This window comes from Coniosporium apollinis (genome assembly GCF_000281105.1).
Source record: "Coniosporium apollinis CBS 100218 chromosome Unknown supercont1.10, whole genome shotgun sequence".
NCBI classification, from domain to species: Eukaryota; Fungi; Ascomycota; class Dothideomycetes; genus Coniosporium; species Coniosporium apollinis.
The window spans coordinates 320,139-337,749 of record NW_006913272.1 but is presented as its reverse complement, the minus strand read 5'-3'; the positions used below and the strand labels follow the sequence as shown (position 1 = coordinate 337,749).

Here is a 17,611-nt window from a genome sequence, read left to right as displayed (position 1 = left end):
ACCACCCCAAGCAGTATGCCTATCGCAGGACGACTACGAATTACGACTTACGACAAAGCCGGGATGTTATCACCCATCGAACATCTCGAAAGACAGCGTGTGGGTCATCGAGAGAGCTGTAGGAATGCGGGTTCTGAGACGCTGATAAGCGCGTAATGCTGCGTGGTGGTCTTCTCTCCTTCCCTTCATGGCCGCAGGTCGATGCTTGGTTGCTTTTGTTGTCTCTTCCAATCTGTGCTTTTGCGGTAGAGCTTCTCCAATACCCTCGGGACGCATACAAGTGTGGGTCTTTCATAGTCCGAAATAGAGTATGTAATGTCTTGTTCTACAGCTGTATTCGGCTTCAGTAGCAGAAACGCCGGCGGGACGTCTATTGACTTGATCGTGACAAGTATACATGCGTTGGCGACCTAACCTGCCAGCCTTGCGTCGTCTCAAGGCGGCGTTAACCCTTTCAATCCTCTGTAGGAGCTGCAGTAAACGAAGCCGTTGCAAGAACGCGCCACGGCTCGATTCACGCAGCAGGCGAGGCCCCGACACGACCTCCGACGTGAGCTCAATCACGCGCCGCAACTCTTTCACCCAAACATCCGCGTCTGGTGTCGTTACTGAGAGTCCTTCATGACTTTCATGCAGGACAGTCCGGACTGCGAAATCTGGCGTCATGGAACGTCAGCGCCCTATTCAGCGTTCGCAGAAATTCGTCTTTGAGCTGTCCATGCCCTGGTCGCCTTGTTCAAGCTCGCTTCTATGTTGTCCTGATCGTCTAAAAGCGTGGAAGCTCAATTTCCTAACGGCAGACGTTCTACGGAAGGATGCTACCTGCTGCCGCATTCGGAAGCGAAGGCATAGTCGCTCATGCCCCTACCGCTTTCCCAGCCAGCCACTAGCCCGGTGTTCTGCAATTTTTCCAGAAGGCGCTATCGAGAGATCTGAGGCTCGAAGGAGTGATCGATGGCCGCCTCTGGTCGCTCGGAAAAGTCTCGTTACGTGTGAGGCACACAAGCTGCTATCTAGCCGTATTATTGTACGAGGCGATTGGCGATAGGTGCAGCAGGTTCATCACGCCACCAGATTGATCACGACACCAGATCCAGCCTCAGACAGCCTACTCGACCAGCCGAATTCGTCTGTAGACGGCTTATATACAGCTACATAGTCTAGCTCATCAGGCTCTTCTGCAGCATCCTCTCCATCCGTCCAAACCGAGCATGCCTAACCCAACTCTGTCTCCCTGAGTCCCGCGCCACCAGCCCAAGCCCCAAACCTAGCCCCTCAAACCTCCCTCTCCACCATCTCCAGCCCCGACAGGCTCGGATACCGCTTGCTAAAACTCTCCTCCCAGTCCTCCCCATTCCCAGCAACCGGCATGCTCACCTCCTCTTCCAGCAATCTCGCCGCCGGTTTCGCAGGCGAAGGCGACGGCACTCTCGCGCCGTCGAACTGGCCGCCCGTCCGCAGCGCCGTCGGTTTAGGCGGCGCGCCCGGCTTGGGGCGGGAGAGTGGACGCGGCTGCGCCGTTGGAGGCGCCGAGGCCGGTATTACGGGCGGGTCAGCGGGCAGAGGCTGCCTGAGAGGTATCTGGGAGCCCGGATTCGGTGCAGCGGCCATCGGCGCAGGTCTCCGTGCCACGAGCGGCGGATTGGGGTGGCGCAGCTGTTCCGGCGGTCGCGGCGCTTCGGTGAAGCGGCCGTAGCCTTCTGCTGTCCGCACGGGCGGGGGCTGCTGCTGCTTGCTGCCCTCGTCCAGGAGGGCCTTTACCCGGTTTTGAATCGTTGACGCACGCGCGGGCCCACCACCGCCGCCGCCGCCGCCCTCTGCCAGGCGCCGACGGTACTCGGCCGCTGCTTCCGCGACGCGCTTTTCCTCCTGCGAGAGCCGCCTCCGCTCGAGCTCGCGGCGGACTTCAGGCGGCAAGTCTTCCGTCTCGTCAATGGCGCTCTCGTCGTCGCTACGGCCGCCCGTGGCCTCGGAGCCCGCTATAGGCGTCAAGGGAGCAGATTTCTCGAACGACGGGCTCGGTGTTCGCGGTTCGGGAGGGCCGCCGGTGTTGCCTTCGAAGCGGCGGAAGGCGTCGCCGAACTTGCCGGCTAGGATGTTTTTCGTGTTGGAGAGGGAGATGGAGGGGAGGCTTGAGCGCTTGCGGTGCTTGGTGCCGCTGCCGCTGCTGCCGCTTCGGCGGTCTTTCTTCTTCGAGGAGTCGGCGTCTTCGATGGCGCGTAGGAAATCGACGTTAGATTCGATGTTGGTTTCTTCCTGTGGCGGAGTGTCCGGTTCCGCTGCGGTTGCGGATTTGATCTTGCTGAGGTCGTTTGAGGGGCGTCCTCGGACCGTCTCTCGCTCGCGTAGGTAGTCGAGGTTGGATTCGACGTGCACGCTGGATGGTCTTGCTCGGCCACTAGCAGACTGGGAGCGATGGATTGGATCGCTATAGTCAGGTACTGAAGGGCGCTGGCCCTCAAGCGATGGCCGAGAGGAGGCTGGAGATTTGGGTGGCGCGAGGTTTGCGATTGAGGTGGAGGACTTGGACCGGTAGGAGTCGAGGAAGGCTGGCCGTTGAAGTGCAGCGTGGTCTCCTTCCGAGGGTGCTAGACTGGAACGGACGTTCTTCGGTGCGCGCGGTTGACTCAATGCTCTGTGGTGGCCAACGGCATCCGCCTGAGGTACGCGCCATATGGGACGTTTGGTAATCTCTGGGAACGGTCTAGGTGGTAGTACCTTCGATGGAGACGATGAAAGAGGAGGCGAGGTCATGGTGCCTGTCGAAACCATGACTGGTTTTTGAGAGGATGACTGGGGTACTTGGGAGGGTTGTGGCGAGCGAGGCAGCTGCTGTGCCTTGGTTTCGGATGGCGTGGGTCTCTTGAGTGAGGTCGATCTCGAGACCGAGGCTGAGTTGGCCTTCCTCGCCGAACCTGGGTCGTTCCCAGACGAGACTGGCCTAGCGAATGCATCATCTGCCAGAGCTGCCGTCACCCGCTGGCTGAGACTCTCCTGCTTCGGTAATGAGGGTGATGTTGGCTTGAACTGGAAGTTGCTTCCTTTGTCCTGCAGAATGGTGAACTCTTCGAGGGGCGGGAACTTCGCGGCAAGCTCGTCGGCGGCCGCCGATCGCACGGCAACGGAGGTCGAATCTAGCGCCGCGAAGGGATCGTCAGACGTGCCTCGCGCAGGTGAGGGGACTGGCTTTGGGACCGGTTGTTGCTGCAAAGGGGCAGTTGGCCTTCCGCGTCGCATTGGCGTTATCTCTGGTATGGCTTGGGTGGGTTGTATCGACGGAGACTTGTGTATTCCGACTACGAGAGAAGGTGATGCCATCGGATCGGGAGATGGAAGCTTTTCGTTTCGGCGTGCTTCTGAACGAGAGCGATTGGCGTATATCTAAAACGTTAGCCTTGATCGCATAGCGAACCGGCGCAATTCGCAAGATGAGCTTACGTCTTTGATCGGGACTTCGACGTTGCGCATGGAGCAAGCCTCTTTAACCACCTCGTAGATGGTCGGCCGCTGCTGGGGATTTTCTCGCAGCATCGATGCTAGCAAAGTCAATATTGATGTCTAATCAAGGGGTTGGGCAACACTTACATATGAGCTTCTTGGTGCGATCGGAAAAGGGAGGGTATGGTGGGAAAGTGAAACTGGCGTTCAGTATCGCCATCTGTCCCTGCGCTTCGAAGGGTGTGGTATAGTAGCATAGCTTGTACAGTAGCACGCCTAATGCCCAGATGTCGCTCTTTTCATCGATCGGCTGTTTCCTGTACACATCTATCATTTCTGGACTTCGGTATTGCAGCGTGGTATGTCTTTGGACATCATCCTCAATGAGCCTGCCTTCCGCCGCAGACGTCGCGGCAGGTCTCGGTGGTGCGGTCGAACCGAAATCGCAGAGCTTGTATATCCTCGATGATCCAGAAGCAGATATAAGCACATTTTCGACCTTTAGATCCCGGTGCAGTAGCGGGGGCTTCAAATAGTGCATGCAGGCAACACCCTCCGCTACATCTGAGAATATCTTTAGGATCTCGGGTTCTGTAAGGCGATGCTGCAGGCGAGTGTTCATGAAGTCAATCAGTCCACCTCCAGAGCAATATTCCATCAGCAGGAAGACCTCATATCCTCCACCCTTCAACTGGGAGGCATGCGAGTCGATATAGGTGACGATGTGCTTGTGCCCCTTGAGCTTCTTCATAGTCTCCACCTCTGTCCGCATGTTCGCCAGCGACTCCTTGTCCGGTACGGCGACTCTCTTGAGGACAGCGACATCGGTATTGTCGCTGCCCGACTTAGGCACCCGCACCAGGTAGACATGGGCGAAGCCTCCTTCAGAGAGGTATTTCTCTATTACAACCCTGTGGTTCCCAACCGTGACCTTTGTACCAGGCACGAAAGTTCCAGCCGGGGCATTGTGAGCAGGCAGTGGAGCGCGATGAACAGCTTGTCGTTGTGCTACTAAAGAGGCTTGTATCGAGTGGAAGGGCGAGGAGGAGGACATGGCGGACTTGACGGAGGGTTTGACCCGCACGAGACGGGACGACGGAGGCGGCGCTATGGGTTTTGCATGGAGACGAAGCAGGAAGCAGGAAGCAGGAAGCAGGTCGAGCGTGGGGATTACTGCAGATACATGGCGGTTAGGCATTCAAGATACAAGGGCCGTGGTTGAGTACAGTGGGCGCCTTGGCAAGCCTTCGCCGGCGGACCTGCATCTCAAGATGCTCGGTCGGGTGTTGCCGAAGCGTCCGGAGTGGCATCCACCTGATATCTCCATATCTCAGGAAACTACACACGCGGGTGAATGTCTTTCTAGTTGCACTCAGTCCAATGGCTGGAGCATACTATTCACCCCTTCTTGACAAGCAATCATGAGGACCATCGATAGCGCCAGGTCAGCCAGACGTGTCCGACACCGCGTGCGATATTGACCTTTCTTAGGCAGTGGTGGCCGCTGCTCGACAAGTTCAACACTCTTGAAGACCTGAAAGATGCCGTGAGACACTCTACGGGGAGACATGAGATAACCACAGGGCTGCGGTCTGTGTGCTGGAAGGTCAATACATGTCACGCGGCTAGAGACTCAGGCGGATGCTTATCCTGCCACTCTAGGCATTTCTGCTTTTCGAGAACGTCGATCGTTCAACATGGCCGACTCTCTTGAATGACTCAAGAGACGCCTATAACTCCTTGCGCGCCCACTTTCTCCGGGCTATTGAGCACCCTGACGAGCTGGAGTCCGCCGGGGATCCTTTAAGTGAGACCGACGAGGTATGACTCCCCAAGCACCATTTGCGTATATATTTCACTCAAGCAAATCTTTCTGACCGGTCACTAAGCCTCGTAAAGTCACCATGGGTAGCCCTCCGCAAAGACGAAGAACTACGTGCCGAGATCTTCCAGGATGTCGAGCGGTGTATGCCAGACAACACGTACTTCCGGCAACCAACGACTCAGAACATGCTACTTGATATCTTGTTCATCTTCTGCAAGCTCAACCCGGACGTTGGTTACAGACAAGGCATGCATGAAGTGCTGGCACCTGTTCTTTGGGTTATCGAGAGAGATGCTGTCAGCTCCACGACCGAACGTCATGCAGAAGGTGATAAGGGTGAACTCCTCCGCGCAATGTTTGACGCCGGCTACATCGAGCACGACACATTTACCCTGTTTGGCCTCATCATGCAAAACGCGAAGGCTTTCTATGAACCTGGCTCAACCGCGCGGACTGCGAAGATTGCCTCTTCGACAGAATCCCCGATGCTGATACGCTGCCGCCGAATCTTCGACCAGCTACTACCTGCTGTAGACCCTGGTCTTGCCGATCACCTAAAAGAAATCGATGTTGTTCCTCAGATCTTCTTAATGTGGGCGAATCATCCCGCTTCCGCATTGCTGTTACAATCACTGACAAAGACTCAGGCGATGGATCCGCCTGCTCTTCGGTCGAGAGTTTCCATACGACGACGTACTCGCTGTGTGGGACTTGCTCTTCGCTGAAGACCCGACGCTAGATTTGGTTGACCTGATATGCGTAGCGATGCTCTTGCGGATACGATGGCAGCGTATGTGACTATCGCCGTCTTTGTCGCAGTCTTGAGTTGCTAACATGATACTGAAGTCATCGAGGCTGACAACAGTACCGCACTGGGATTCCTCCTCCGATATCCAGTACCACAACCGCCGCGGAGCCCGCAAACCTTCGTTGAGGACGCTGTCTATCTCCGGCGAAACCTTGACACCAATGGTGGAAGCCGTCTTGTGGCTAAGTACACTCAACGGCCACTACCTTTAGTCAACCTTCTGGATCAACGGTCAATGACCCCTGAGCGTAAAAACAACAGGAGTCCTTCAATCCGACCGCTTTCTCCTTTTGGTTCGCCTGTAAGAATTGTGCCGCAGCCTACGAATTTCGAGTCTTTGCTCTCTAATGCCGCACGTAACATGTACAAGCGCGGCGAGGAATTAGGCCTCAACAAGGCTGTTCGGGATGCAGTGGGCGAAGTCCGGAAAAACGTACAAGGTCTGCAGAGTGCGCGCAACTCGCCGCGTCCGAAGCAGACAGCGGCCACGTCACTCAGCTCCCCGGAAGGAGCAGATGCGCTGAGCCGCATCACAGCTCTCGAGGAACGCAACAAAAGTTTAGCAAGGATGCTGCAACTTGCAGTAGCCGAGTTATGGGAGTGCCAGAAAGAGACAGCGGAGCTGAAAGAAGCACCTAAGGGAGCTGTTGAGAAGCTAAGCATAGCCATCGCGAAAGTACAGTTCGCGCAGGTGTATCTCGAAGATTCGACCATGCCTTTGCCATCCGATGAGTCGTCAACGGAGCAGGATGCTACTCCGACCGACCCGGCTTCAAAGCCACAGCAACCAGACAAGGAGCGAAGCGAGCCGGAAACACCCAGTGACAAACGACGCGAAAACAGCACAGAAGATGCTGCGGGACGCGCCAATGACCCCCCAGCGGTCAGAATCACAGAACCATCACCGAACTCATCCGCAGAAGCAAACACCGAAACCTCAACTCTTTCGCAAGCGCCGTCGAACCGAGAAAGCAAACGCACCGTAGCAGGCGCAGGCCGACCATCACGAACAGCTCCCCGATCACCACCTCCAAACTTCAACCAGTCTCGTCCCTCGTTAGCTCACTCATCGTTCTCATGGATGCTCGGCCAGGACGAGCGACCTGCTGTAGCTCCGGCCGCAACATCATCGTTCGCTTCTAGGCAGCGGCGCGCCGTCGTTGGGAAAGGCTTTCTGTTTGGCGATCCGGAAGGGGAGGCGGTGAAGACGGATGGAAAGGGGGCTGTTGAGCGGCGGGAGGAGATCTTTGATATGGATAAGTTGAGGAGGGGCGGGGGGCACGATTAATATGAGGAACGTTCTGCGGATCAGTTTGTCGTGGCGAAGGAACGCAACAAAGTGAGGACACGTAGGGGCATGAAGTGACTGTAAGGTCTCAATTTATTCGGAGCGAGTCAATGAGATCTCCGGTCAGACATCGGATCTCGAGCAGAGAGAACATTTGGTACTTATACTTAGAGATTTTCGGCGCTGAATTTTGCCATCCGCACTAATTGAGACTGCCTGAGAGGCTCTGGCGATACTACATCACCCTCCGATCAACAGCAGACCTGCAGAGTACGTACTTGTGGACGAGCACGACGCGCCTCTCAGATGCATCTCTCCTCTGCGCCTACTCGACGCTGCTAGTGTCTCACAAGGACCGCCGGACAGGCTAATCGTGCCATGTGGACGAACCTACACTGATACAGACTAGTACACAGCTGAAGATGGCGAACGAAGACACACGGAAGCGGCCAGCTGCGGGCGAGCAGGCCGTACGTACCTACCCTAGCCATACAATATGGTACGGGGATCGTAGAGTTGACGTAGAATAGGGCGCCCCGCAGAAGAAGAAGAAGAAGCGGAAGACGAAGAGCAAGGAGGAGCGGCGCGCACACCAGGCCGCCAATGCGAAGAAGCCGGGCGCGCGTCCGATAAGGCCTGGCAAGGCACAGCGAGCGGCCGCCAGAGAGGCAAGAGAGGCAGCGGCAGCAGCAGTAGCAGCGGTCGTGGCTACGGAAAGATGGGACGAGGAGCACAAAGAAGAGCAACAAGACGGACGGCCCCTTCGACACCTCCCCTCGCCGCGATACCCAGCCGCACAGCTGCCACAACCGCTCGCCCCCTCGACGCCTTCTCCGCCGATAGAGCGCGCTCCTCCCTCTCCTCTTCGCCCTCATCAGCACCCGGCCTCGACGGGCAGGGGAAGACCGGAGATAGTGCCATCGTCGGCCCGTGAGGGCGGGGTCTCCGGCACGTCGCCTCCTCTGCCGCTTCCAGCGCGGCTGTCGAAGGAAATCTTCGACGTGCAATTGTTGAGGTGGAGTGGGTAGAAGCTTGAGACAGTGGAAGCTGGGCGCAGTCGTTATGGCTTTGAATAGCAGTCACTAAGACACTGGGACTTTGTGGAGTGTGTGACTATGACCTAGATGACTGCTTTTCCCACCACCCGACGTCCGTTTTAGAAGGCATCAGGGCCCTAGCAGAGTCTCTCCCCATTGATAAAAGTCGCCAGACTCCAAAATCGCCCGTCTTGGGCCACCTTCGCCATTCCTTCCGCCTATGCCTCTGACCTAGCTGTATCGTCGCGTTGAACTAGCAATTTCCATCCATGTTTGATACTTATTGCTGTAACCCTAGTGGGCCTCCAGGCTGTGCAAATCCTATTTCAAAACCCGTCCATCACTACATGGGCTTCCAGTCATGATCTTCCTGGGTTGCTTTTCTAACACTGCCCCTTCGCCCTGTCGTTCTCAATAATAGAACACAGTTGCTTCGAGAGGCAACGAGGTTGGATGCCTGGGCGCCCGTGGGCCAAGACAGACACAAGAATTCCGCTGCGTAAGCCGAAAGCGGACGCTCCGAAAAAGCTTACAACAACGTGGCAGTTCCGAGGGGAAGCTCACCGGAAAAGTGTTTCTTGAGGCAGCTGGGCAACCGTGCCGATGTCATCCCCCGGCGCTGATTGGCGGTAGGGATTCGTGCCTGGATCAAGAAAACGCCCTGTTGGTGGTGGGGGGAAAATGCGGGGCTATCGCGGCCTTGGTGCTGGCTGGCACGTGGGGATCCATTTCTTGTCGATCTGAACTGCGGTTTTGGAGACTAAAATAAGTTATTTGACTTGTGTTCGTCGGGGGCTGTGAACCAAGATTGAAAGTAGGCAGTGACACAAATCCACAGCGTGATTGGACGGCGCTTTTTTCTGCACTTGATTTTAGTAGCACACTTCCGGGGTTTGATTCTGTAAGATGATGCTGGAGAAATATTTTGACATGAATCTCCTCGGAAAAAGCAAAGGATCCACTGCAAGAGAAACCTGAAAGTTGAGGGAATACTTTGTTGTGACGCCCCTTGTACCTGAGGGGTAGATATCTTTTAGGAAGGAGATTTGAGGCTCTGGTCTTTTGGTCTATTTTTCTTCAATCCTGTCTCAGAGGGTAAGCATTCAGCTCGACATTCGTCCAGGTCCATTGGGGAAAGTGCGTGCGAACCTTCCGATGCCGCAAAATCACTACAAATCCAAATGAAGCCCAAGTATGACATAGCAGACTCGGCATTCCGCGGATATCCTTGGCCGTTCCGTGCCAAGCTGGTGGAGAGGGACAAGAGTACGGGAATGCGGACTTGGGGCCAAGCTGACGGCTTTTCGAAGACCCCTTGGCATGCCGATCGGGGGCCCCAGCTGGTACATGACGGCCGGAAGTTCCTAGGGTACCGGCACGCGCGACAGGAAGGCCTCGCACTCTGAACTGCTCGGTATGTCAGGAGCTCAAGCGGTATGCTCTCGGATTGCGAACCTTGGACGGTGGACGGGCTGTAGAGCTGTCATCGATTGCTTTGTCCTGTGATGGGCATTCTGGCCGTGTACCTCCGCCCATTTAAGATCACAGGGGTCGCGCGTCATGCTAGGAAGCCCTACTGCTTGGCTGCTCGAAGATGGTATAGCGCGAGAAGCGCTGATTTGTTGACATGAAAGACCTGGGGCAAGGGTAGATTTAAAAAGCCGTTGCGGTATCCGGACGATAGCATATTCAATTCAAAGTCAGACCGAGCTGGAGTTGTGCTTACATCAAGGGGTGAAACTGTAGCTGGCTATACACGGCAAGGACGACGTGATACTGAGGAGTGTGACGCCTCTGTGCATTGACCACCTAAGAATATCCTCAAAGCCATGACCCATGTTCAAGTCCACCACCTCCCCAGCTCCAGGTTCAACAACCGTCAAATTGAAACCTGCAACGTCCTTTTTCGGTTAACGCTTGGGGGCGGTGCAAGACTCGCCTGCCAGTGGTCCGCCCTTGGCTGCTCAAATACCAAGTCCTCCCCGCGGACGCTCAAGCCATCCTTCTTCCAGCTTCACTCTCGCTCAAGATATTCACCTAACAACCGCATACCGAGCGCTCGGAATCCGCTTATCTCGAAGAACGTTCGCAAAGCGCACCAAGTCTACAAAACACAGAACCGCAGCTCTTGACATCGCTCAGCGGAAACAGACCATTTGGGTACTCTGCCAAGCACGCATTTGTCTCGGCGGCCATCATCTCAACAGACATTATGTCCACTGCAGCTGAGCAGAACTCGGCGCAACCGCAAGTCGGTGCTCCTGTGAGCACAACGCCGCCAAACCAGCCGCAAGCACTCCCACCTGCTGTGTCTGCCGCGACCTCGAGCGCGACGGGCGACTCGCTTACATGCCAGTGGGCCAACTGCGGCGAGCGATGCGCGACCCCAGAGCAACTCTATGTAAGCAGCATTGTCTGAAAACGCATAAACCGTCGAGCTGAACGTGCTCCAGGATCATGTTTGCGAGCGTCACGTCGGTCGCAAAAGCACCAATAATTTGAACTTGACCTGTCAATGGGGCAACTGCCGCACGACGACAGTCAAGCGCGATCACATCACCTCGCACATCCGCGTCCACGTCCCGCTGAAGCCGCACAAGTGCGACTTCTGTGGAAAGGCTTTCAAACGCCCTCAGGACTTGAAGAAGCACGTGAAGACTCACGCTGATGACTCTGTTCTGCTCCGATCGCCCGAACCAAACCGAGCCCAGCATGCTGGAAACCAAGGTGGCTATCCGCCCAACAGCGGCAAACGTAAGTCGCAACTCTTCGTCTGAAGCTAACATGTATCAACCACCGCCTGTCATGTTTTTAATCATTCAATTCATTTCCTAGATTCTAACTTTTGCTCGAACAGTTGTCGCTGACTTGCAGGCTGTTGCTGCTACAGCGAGTGGATACTACCCAGACAACAATCTAGGACCCAATCCAGGCTATGGCCATCAGAATGGCAGCGGTCCGGCGGCCTACTACGGCTCCGCACCGCAGAACTCTACCTACGGTCCGGTTTACTATGCAGTAAACCCAGCCGCAGCCCTCAGCAACGACTCGTATGAGATCCGGAAGCGTGCTGCCATGGACGCGCTTAATGAGTTCTTCGGCGACGCCAAACGTCGAGCTATTGACCCGTCCACTTATTATGACGTGGGTCAGCGTCTCATGGCTCTCCAAGGCCTCAGCCTACCTGGCATGCCTATGATGGGCGGCTACCATAACGGCGGCTATGGAGGCGGTGCGGCCGACTATGGATCTGGCCCTACGTTGGCTTCACCGGCTGTCCATGGACCTATTCCTCAGCACCAATATTCGCTTCCCCTTCCCAACTTGAGGACCAAAAGCGATCTCGTCAACATCGACCAGTTCCTTGAGCAGCTTCAGGCTACCGTATACGAAAACTCGAACCACGCTGCTGCGGCCGGAGTTGCTCAGGCTGGATCGCACTACATCCACCCAGCCTTGAACAGCAACTATCGCTCGAGTAACTCTCCACCGGGAATGATGCAATCGTCCCAGCCCGGCGCGGCCGCTTCTCTCCCAACGCCGTCGTCTGCTGATACGCCTGCATTGACGCCTGCGTCGAGCGTGATGTCGTACGGTTCTGCGCACTCGCCGAACTCCGTCCACTCTGCCCACACCATCTCCCCAATCTCGAGACCGAGCATTGGCAGCATGTACCCAACACTCCCGTCCGTCAGCTCAATCTCGGACATCTCTGGAGCATATCCCGCGACCACCAGTGCATCGACTTCTGGTCTTGCATCGTATGATCCGAACGACCGCCGCCACTACTCCAACCCTATGCTTCAAAAGGCGCGCGTCATCCGCAACCAGGACAGGATGGAGACAGACGATTCACCGTCACCTGAAGATTCGCCCCGTGGTTCCACTGACGCTAAGATGGCGATGAGCCCTCCACACACGGAGGTGGCTCCCACCCCGACCGTCAAGTCTCCCGCTTCGAACTCGCACTCGCCTGCTGGCATGGCAGAGAAGGCGCAAGAGTCGTGGGTTGAGAACATTCGCGTCATTGAGGCTTTGCGATCAATGGTTAAGGAGAAGCTGGACCATGGTGAGTTTGAAGAGGATTCTCACCCGAGGGCAGAATCACCGAGGGACAACAGGGAGATGACGGATGTGGATCTGTATCCTGTCTTGCGAGCTGTGCGGGATGGCGAGTAGGCTGGGGAACAGACGCTGGTCGGCTGCTTTGGGTGGTGGTACTCTGTTCACGGCAACTGCGTGGATATGTATGGGATACATGTTATGGCTTACGGCTGATGTTTTCTTACCGCTTCTTACTAGGAGCGCGCGTCTATCGCGCCAGGTGGCTGGGAGGGCTTAGGGATTGCTTCAGGTTTATGATACTGGGACTTGAGGGGGAATCTGGTACTGGCACAAAGTTTCGTAGGCGTTATAGTGAACACTTTCTTCGCGTTCAACATCGATCTACTAGAACTGGCTAGCTGTCTTCTTGTCTTCCTGACTACCTGCATGCGTTCTAATCGTCAGACTACGGAGCCAGATTCGCGTTTCAACTCAACCTTCCCCGCTGACATCATCGCCAACAGCCCACCATGCCAAGAACTCTCGATGCTGATACCCTCTAGATAACTTATCTATGTTGTGACGCGCCTCAAGAAGCACTGTTGTGCTCGCGTCTAGGTTCCCTCAAATTCTTTGAGCTTTCGTAAACACTGAGTCCTTCCAAGCCCTGCCACACGCCGGAAGCTGCATAGAATCCTCCACCGCGTGCGTAACACAGCTATCCAAGCAAACCCCCACCGCTAGCAGACCTTCTCAGGCGCCGAATCCACACTCAAGATGCCCACCTGGGGCCGAGGCGGCGCGGGCAACATCATGACCGACGCGCAGATCGAGGAGGAAAACAGGCGAATATCTGCTGTACGTCGTAGAAGTCAACCGTGAAACCGATGCGGCCCTCCCACAATCCTCTCGCGGGCGCTTAAATCCACGCAATGAATGCAAACGCCTCGCTCCATAGACGTCCTGCTTCAGCATGGCTCACAAAACCTCCCCTACTGCAGGACCTCGAAGCCCAACAATCCGCCGCCGAGACCTTCGCCGCCCCTACCCACCGCCCTAGCTACCCGACCACCACCACCCCCACCGCATCCCAGTCCCAGCAGTACGCCCTCTCCGGCCGCGGCGGCGCCGGGAACTGGTACTCCCCTGCCGACCTCGCCTCGCGCGGCACCTTCGTCTCCACCACCACTGCCACCTCCAGCAATTCCCTCGTACCCGAGCCCTCCCCACTCGATCCCTCCACCAGCAACTTTGACACCCATCCACGCACCGGCTCCGTCTCTCCGAACCCCCCACCGACAGCCTCAGCTCCCGCAGCCGCGGCCTTCGCGGAGGTCAGCGCAGGACATCGGGGCCGCGGTGGCGCGGGGAATTATGTCTGGGACGGGCAGCGGGAGGAAGAGGAGAAGTTGAAGAGAGAGAAGGAGGACAGGGATCGGGAGGCTGAGGTTAGGGAGAAGGCGGAACGGGATGTCGAGACGGGGCTTGCGAGGCCGGGGAGGGCGAAGTTGGAGCCGGGGGGACGGGTGGGGAGAGGAGAGGAGGGGGGAGGGGGGGAGGAGTGGAGAGAGTGGGTGTGATGTGGGAGGTGTGGTTGAGGGAGGAAGTGTTCCATTTGGCGTCAAGGCGGATTTCAGGGGCAGATTTTCCCGGTCTTGTGTCAGGAGGTAAGTGGCAATGGAGAGCCACTACGTAATGCCAGGCAACGGGACTGCACGGTTACTGAGATCTTACTTGGATGTGACGGAATAGATTGTGGTGGTATAGAAGTTTAACGCGTCCAGCCACTACCGAATACAAGCCAGCTGCCCAGCCGAGCCAGTCTGTGACAGCATTATACTGGAAACTCATGCGAGACCCTTCGACCGAAACTGCCACACCCAAATGCCTGGTGTTGTGTCTCGATGACGAGCATGGGTGCCGAGCGGTCGCCAAGCGGGTATGTCGAGCATCGAAGACATATTTACTGCTCGGTCTGGAAGTAGTTGAGCAGGATGGAGCGCTCCTGCGACTCCTCACCCCAGTCGCGGACGACGACGCAGGAGCAGTTGACAACCTTGCGGGCGTTGCCTTCGCGGTCGATTTGGCCTGTAGAGACCATATCAGTCCCACCATTCCACGCCACCGACAAGACAGAGGTACTCACACAATCCAGCCCACTCGCCCAGCTGCTTCCCATCCGGCACCTTGATAAGCGGGATCTTGTGTTCCGAGCAAAGCGCAACAACGAGCTTCTTGTACGCCTCCTCCTCGCAGGCCTCGTTCAGCACACACATGTGCGCCTGGCGCCTGTCCAGCGCCTTGCTCGCTTCGCGCAGGCCTCGTGCCAGCCCGTCGTGGATGAGCGCCATCTTCAGGACGCCCTTGAGGGCTTCGAGGACAGACATTTGGCCTTTGCCGGCGGAGGTGTCGGCGGAGATTTCGACTTCGCCGGCCTCGGCGGCGACGGGGGAGGTGGGCTCTTCTACATCCGACTGTGGGAGGAGAACGGGTTGTTAGCTTGGTGGTACATGGAGGTGAGGATGACGGTGGGCCGAGAGTGTTCAATTGAGCGGTGGTTTAGACGCGCTGATTGTTGTTGTAATAATGCGAGCGGGCGTCTGTTTGAAGCATACCATCTTGAGTGATTTATCGAATGATCCTCGAAGAGTGTGGCGGATTGAATCTGTGTCTTGGTGTTTCGGTGTCGAGAAGTTCGACCTTCAATTTTGGTGTGCCGGCTGAAGCGAGCGGCTGCTTCCGTGCACGTGACTGAAGACCCCGGCAAGCTAGAGGCTCGCAGGTGGCTCAGGCACACTGAAAGTTGGAGATGAAAACTTCAAGCCGTCATAAAACAAATTATATTGTCTACATGTTAACTCATGGAGCCCCGGAGGCCAGCGCCAGGGACGTTGTGGTGAAACGGCGGACACGAGGGACTATCACGGCAATCAAGGCGCTTATATGAACGCAAGTCATTGAAGTTATCAGCAGCTTCCCGCACGTAGCAAAGTTTCAGTGCCTGAGGCGGAATCCCGCTCTAGCCCCCTTCTTTTCGGTGCTCAGGGTAGGATGGAACTACGAAATAGATACAGCCAGTCAATGGCTCAGACAGCAATACAGCCAGACACGCTAAACCGAGCAAAGGAAGCACTTTGACAGAGACATGGTATGAGCAAAAGTAAAGAGAAATCAACGCCGCCGTGGTGATGATGTAGAGAGCCGAGATACCTGCAACAACAACAACAACAACAACAACAAGAGGTCCAAGCCCCATCAACGGTGCCACGTGATCCTTCTAAACTCCTCTTTAGCAGACCAAAACGCGTGATTTCCGCTGTACAGCATGTGCAAGCTAGCAAAGTAATAAAGAACGAAGCAAGTTGTAACAGCGTGGCCCAATCGAAAATCTACATAATGACACAGCAGCCACACGACTTCTTTTCCTTCCCCTCCTTATCGGGCGGATCCTGTACTCTGATCCTCTCAGTCGGCCTATCTGTAGTAGAGCTTCTCGTCTCAGTTGCAGGTCTGATAGGAGGTGCAACCTTAGCTGGAGGGGTAGAGCTAGAGCTCCGTTGCTGCATTTGTGGGCTCGGTACCCGCACCGCCGGCATCGTGCTGTAGCCGCCATGCTGACTCCCGCCATTGCCAGGTCTCAGGTTATCCGATTCGGCCTTCTCGGTCGGCGGGGTAGAAAGCGGCCACTGCGGCGGCTGCTCTTCTTCTTTCTGCGGTTCAGGCGCTTGCTCTTCTTTCGGCTTGGCCTCGAGCCTGGCAAAGTCGTCCGTGTTGAGGAGCCTGAACTCGGTGTCGTATACGGACCCGGTCTTGCCTTCCCGCTCCCACTGCTCCTGAGCCAGCTTCTTGGCGTGCGTGGGGAGCATTTGCTCTTCGGGCGGCAGCCTTGGATCCGGCTTGTACATCGTAGCGATCCACGGTGCTTCGCCTTCCGGTCGGGCTGTGGCAGGCCGAGACGCGCCTGAGCTTGTGCCCGGTCGCCGAGGTGAGTCCTTGTGCGTTGCGGAGGTCGCTCGCGGTTTGGTCCCCGATGTGGCTCTGCTGGTCTTCCTAGAGCCAGATGTAGGGGTCGTCTTCGACGGGACTCTAGCTTTGGGCGGTGAGGTTGGAGGAGAAGTGGCTTCCATGCTCGTGCCGCGCCGTGATCGAGCGGCCGAGTCGTTCATGTCGTCTGGAAGCACGGCGCTCTCAGCTGTGGCGCTGCGGTCTCGAGTTTTGCTGACTGCGACGCCATTCTCGTACAGGCCGCTCCATAGTCCGCTTCCGCCACGGCTGCGTGGCCGCGGCGAATCTCCCGCTACTAGGGGGCGTGGTACTGGTGCCGGGCTGGTCTTTGCGAGGGGTATGCGGGAGGTGTTGGGCCGTACTATGTGCTGGCGTGCTCCTTGGTTTGCTTGTTCTCGCTCGTGCTCAGCAGCCGCCTCATTCCTCGTTCTGGGGTCGTAGTCCACATCGCCGTTCTCTGACGCCTCTGATGCTGGTATGGGCGAAATTGCGTGTTGTCTCCTCTCCTGAAGTGGTGGGTAGTGGCCGTTGATTCCGTCATCCTGCTTAGTATCTTTGCTGGTGTCGCCGAGGCTGGCATTCCGCCGATGTCTCGAGTGGCTAGCAGATCTGCTGGGTGGGTTGGATCGACTTGTGCCGCGAGCGCGCAGTCCAGCTTCCTCTAACTCCCGACTCTCGATCTGGGCAAGTTTGTCTCTGTGTATCCACTTCGACTCGTCGTCCTCGTCATTCTTGTCCACACCTTGAGAAGCTTTTCTCGCATCACCAGCTCCAATATGATAAGAGTTCTTCCGACTTTCAGATCCGCCTTTGTAGAGCTCCAGAAGGCTATCCGGCTCACTCCCTGCTGCGCTTACCTCACTGCGTTTCCGACCGAGTGCATCGACTCTATTTGGTATCAGGTGGCTTGAGTATTGATAGTCTGTAGCGTCACTGCTTTTCGGAGGTAGTCGTGAGGCGCCGTTGGGCTGGGTTGCGAGTGGTTGACGAGACGGGTAAGGTTTAGAGGGTGCGGGATCGGATGTAAGAGGCTTCTGGTCTATCATGACGGAGTTCTGTTGGCCGCAAACCACATCAGTAAGCAAGAGGCTGGGGAAACCGGAATACCCAGGGCGGTGTTCTTGTGGAGACAGTGAGAGGTACCTCTATATCCAGCGGTACAGCGT

General features: G+C 56.5%; 7 protein-coding genes across 7 annotated transcripts; 4 read left to right on the top strand and 3 right to left on the bottom strand.

Moving 5' to 3' along the window:
• Window positions 1-1,275: 1,275 nt before the first annotated feature.
• Window positions 1,276-4,492, bottom strand: W97_02685 (NAK/BIKE protein kinase; the record flags this gene model as incomplete). Its single annotated transcript, XM_007780584.1, has 3 exons — window positions 1,276-3,381; window positions 3,439-3,536; window positions 3,586-4,492. 3 exons carry the CDS (start codon window positions 4,490-4,492, stop codon window positions 1,276-1,278), a joined length of 3,111 nt encoding a protein of 1,036 aa, XP_007778774.1.
• Window positions 4,493-4,859: 367 nt separating this feature from the next.
• On the top strand, window positions 4,860-7,359 carry W97_02684 (uncharacterized protein; the record flags this gene model as incomplete). The annotated part of the gene is made up of 6 exons (XM_007780583.1): window positions 4,860-4,882; window positions 4,930-5,044; window positions 5,101-5,259; window positions 5,338-5,855; window positions 5,911-6,053; window positions 6,110-7,359. The coding sequence occupies 6 exons, from the start codon at window positions 4,860-4,862 to the stop codon at window positions 7,357-7,359; spliced, it is 2,208 nt and encodes a 735-aa protein (XP_007778773.1).
• Window positions 7,360-7,781: 422 nt separating this feature from the next.
• Window positions 7,782-8,387, top strand: W97_02683 (uncharacterized protein; the record flags this gene model as incomplete). The annotated part of the gene is made up of 2 exons (XM_007780582.1): window positions 7,782-7,829; window positions 7,890-8,387. The coding sequence occupies 2 exons, from the start codon at window positions 7,782-7,784 to the stop codon at window positions 8,385-8,387; spliced, it is 546 nt and encodes a 181-aa protein (XP_007778772.1).
• Window positions 8,388-10,608: 2,221 nt separating this feature from the next.
• W97_02682 (uncharacterized protein) lies at window positions 10,609-12,575 on the top strand (the record flags this gene model as incomplete). The annotated part of the gene is made up of 3 exons (XM_007780581.1): window positions 10,609-10,797; window positions 10,850-11,150; window positions 11,254-12,575. 3 exons carry the CDS (start codon window positions 10,609-10,611, stop codon window positions 12,573-12,575), a joined length of 1,812 nt encoding a protein of 603 aa, XP_007778771.1.
• Window positions 12,576-13,217: 642 nt separating this feature from the next.
• Window positions 13,218-14,020, top strand: W97_02681 (uncharacterized protein; the record flags this gene model as incomplete). Its single annotated transcript, XM_007780580.1, has 2 exons — window positions 13,218-13,298; window positions 13,442-14,020. The coding sequence occupies 2 exons, from the start codon at window positions 13,218-13,220 to the stop codon at window positions 14,018-14,020; spliced, it is 660 nt and encodes a 219-aa protein (XP_007778770.1).
• A 383-nt stretch (window positions 14,021-14,403) lies between these two features.
• W97_02680 (40S ribosomal protein S12) lies at window positions 14,404-14,827 on the bottom strand (the record flags this gene model as incomplete). The annotated part of the gene is made up of 2 exons (XM_007780579.1): window positions 14,404-14,528; window positions 14,587-14,827. 2 exons carry the CDS (start codon window positions 14,825-14,827, stop codon window positions 14,404-14,406), a joined length of 366 nt encoding a protein of 121 aa, XP_007778769.1.
• Window positions 14,828-15,829: 1,002 nt separating this feature from the next.
• W97_02679 (uncharacterized protein) lies at window positions 15,830-17,491 on the bottom strand (the record flags this gene model as incomplete). Its single annotated transcript, XM_007780578.1, has 1 exon — window positions 15,830-17,491. The coding sequence occupies one exon, from the start codon at window positions 17,489-17,491 to the stop codon at window positions 15,830-15,832; it is 1,662 nt and encodes a 553-aa protein (XP_007778768.1).
• Window positions 17,492-17,611: the final 120 nt, after the last annotated feature.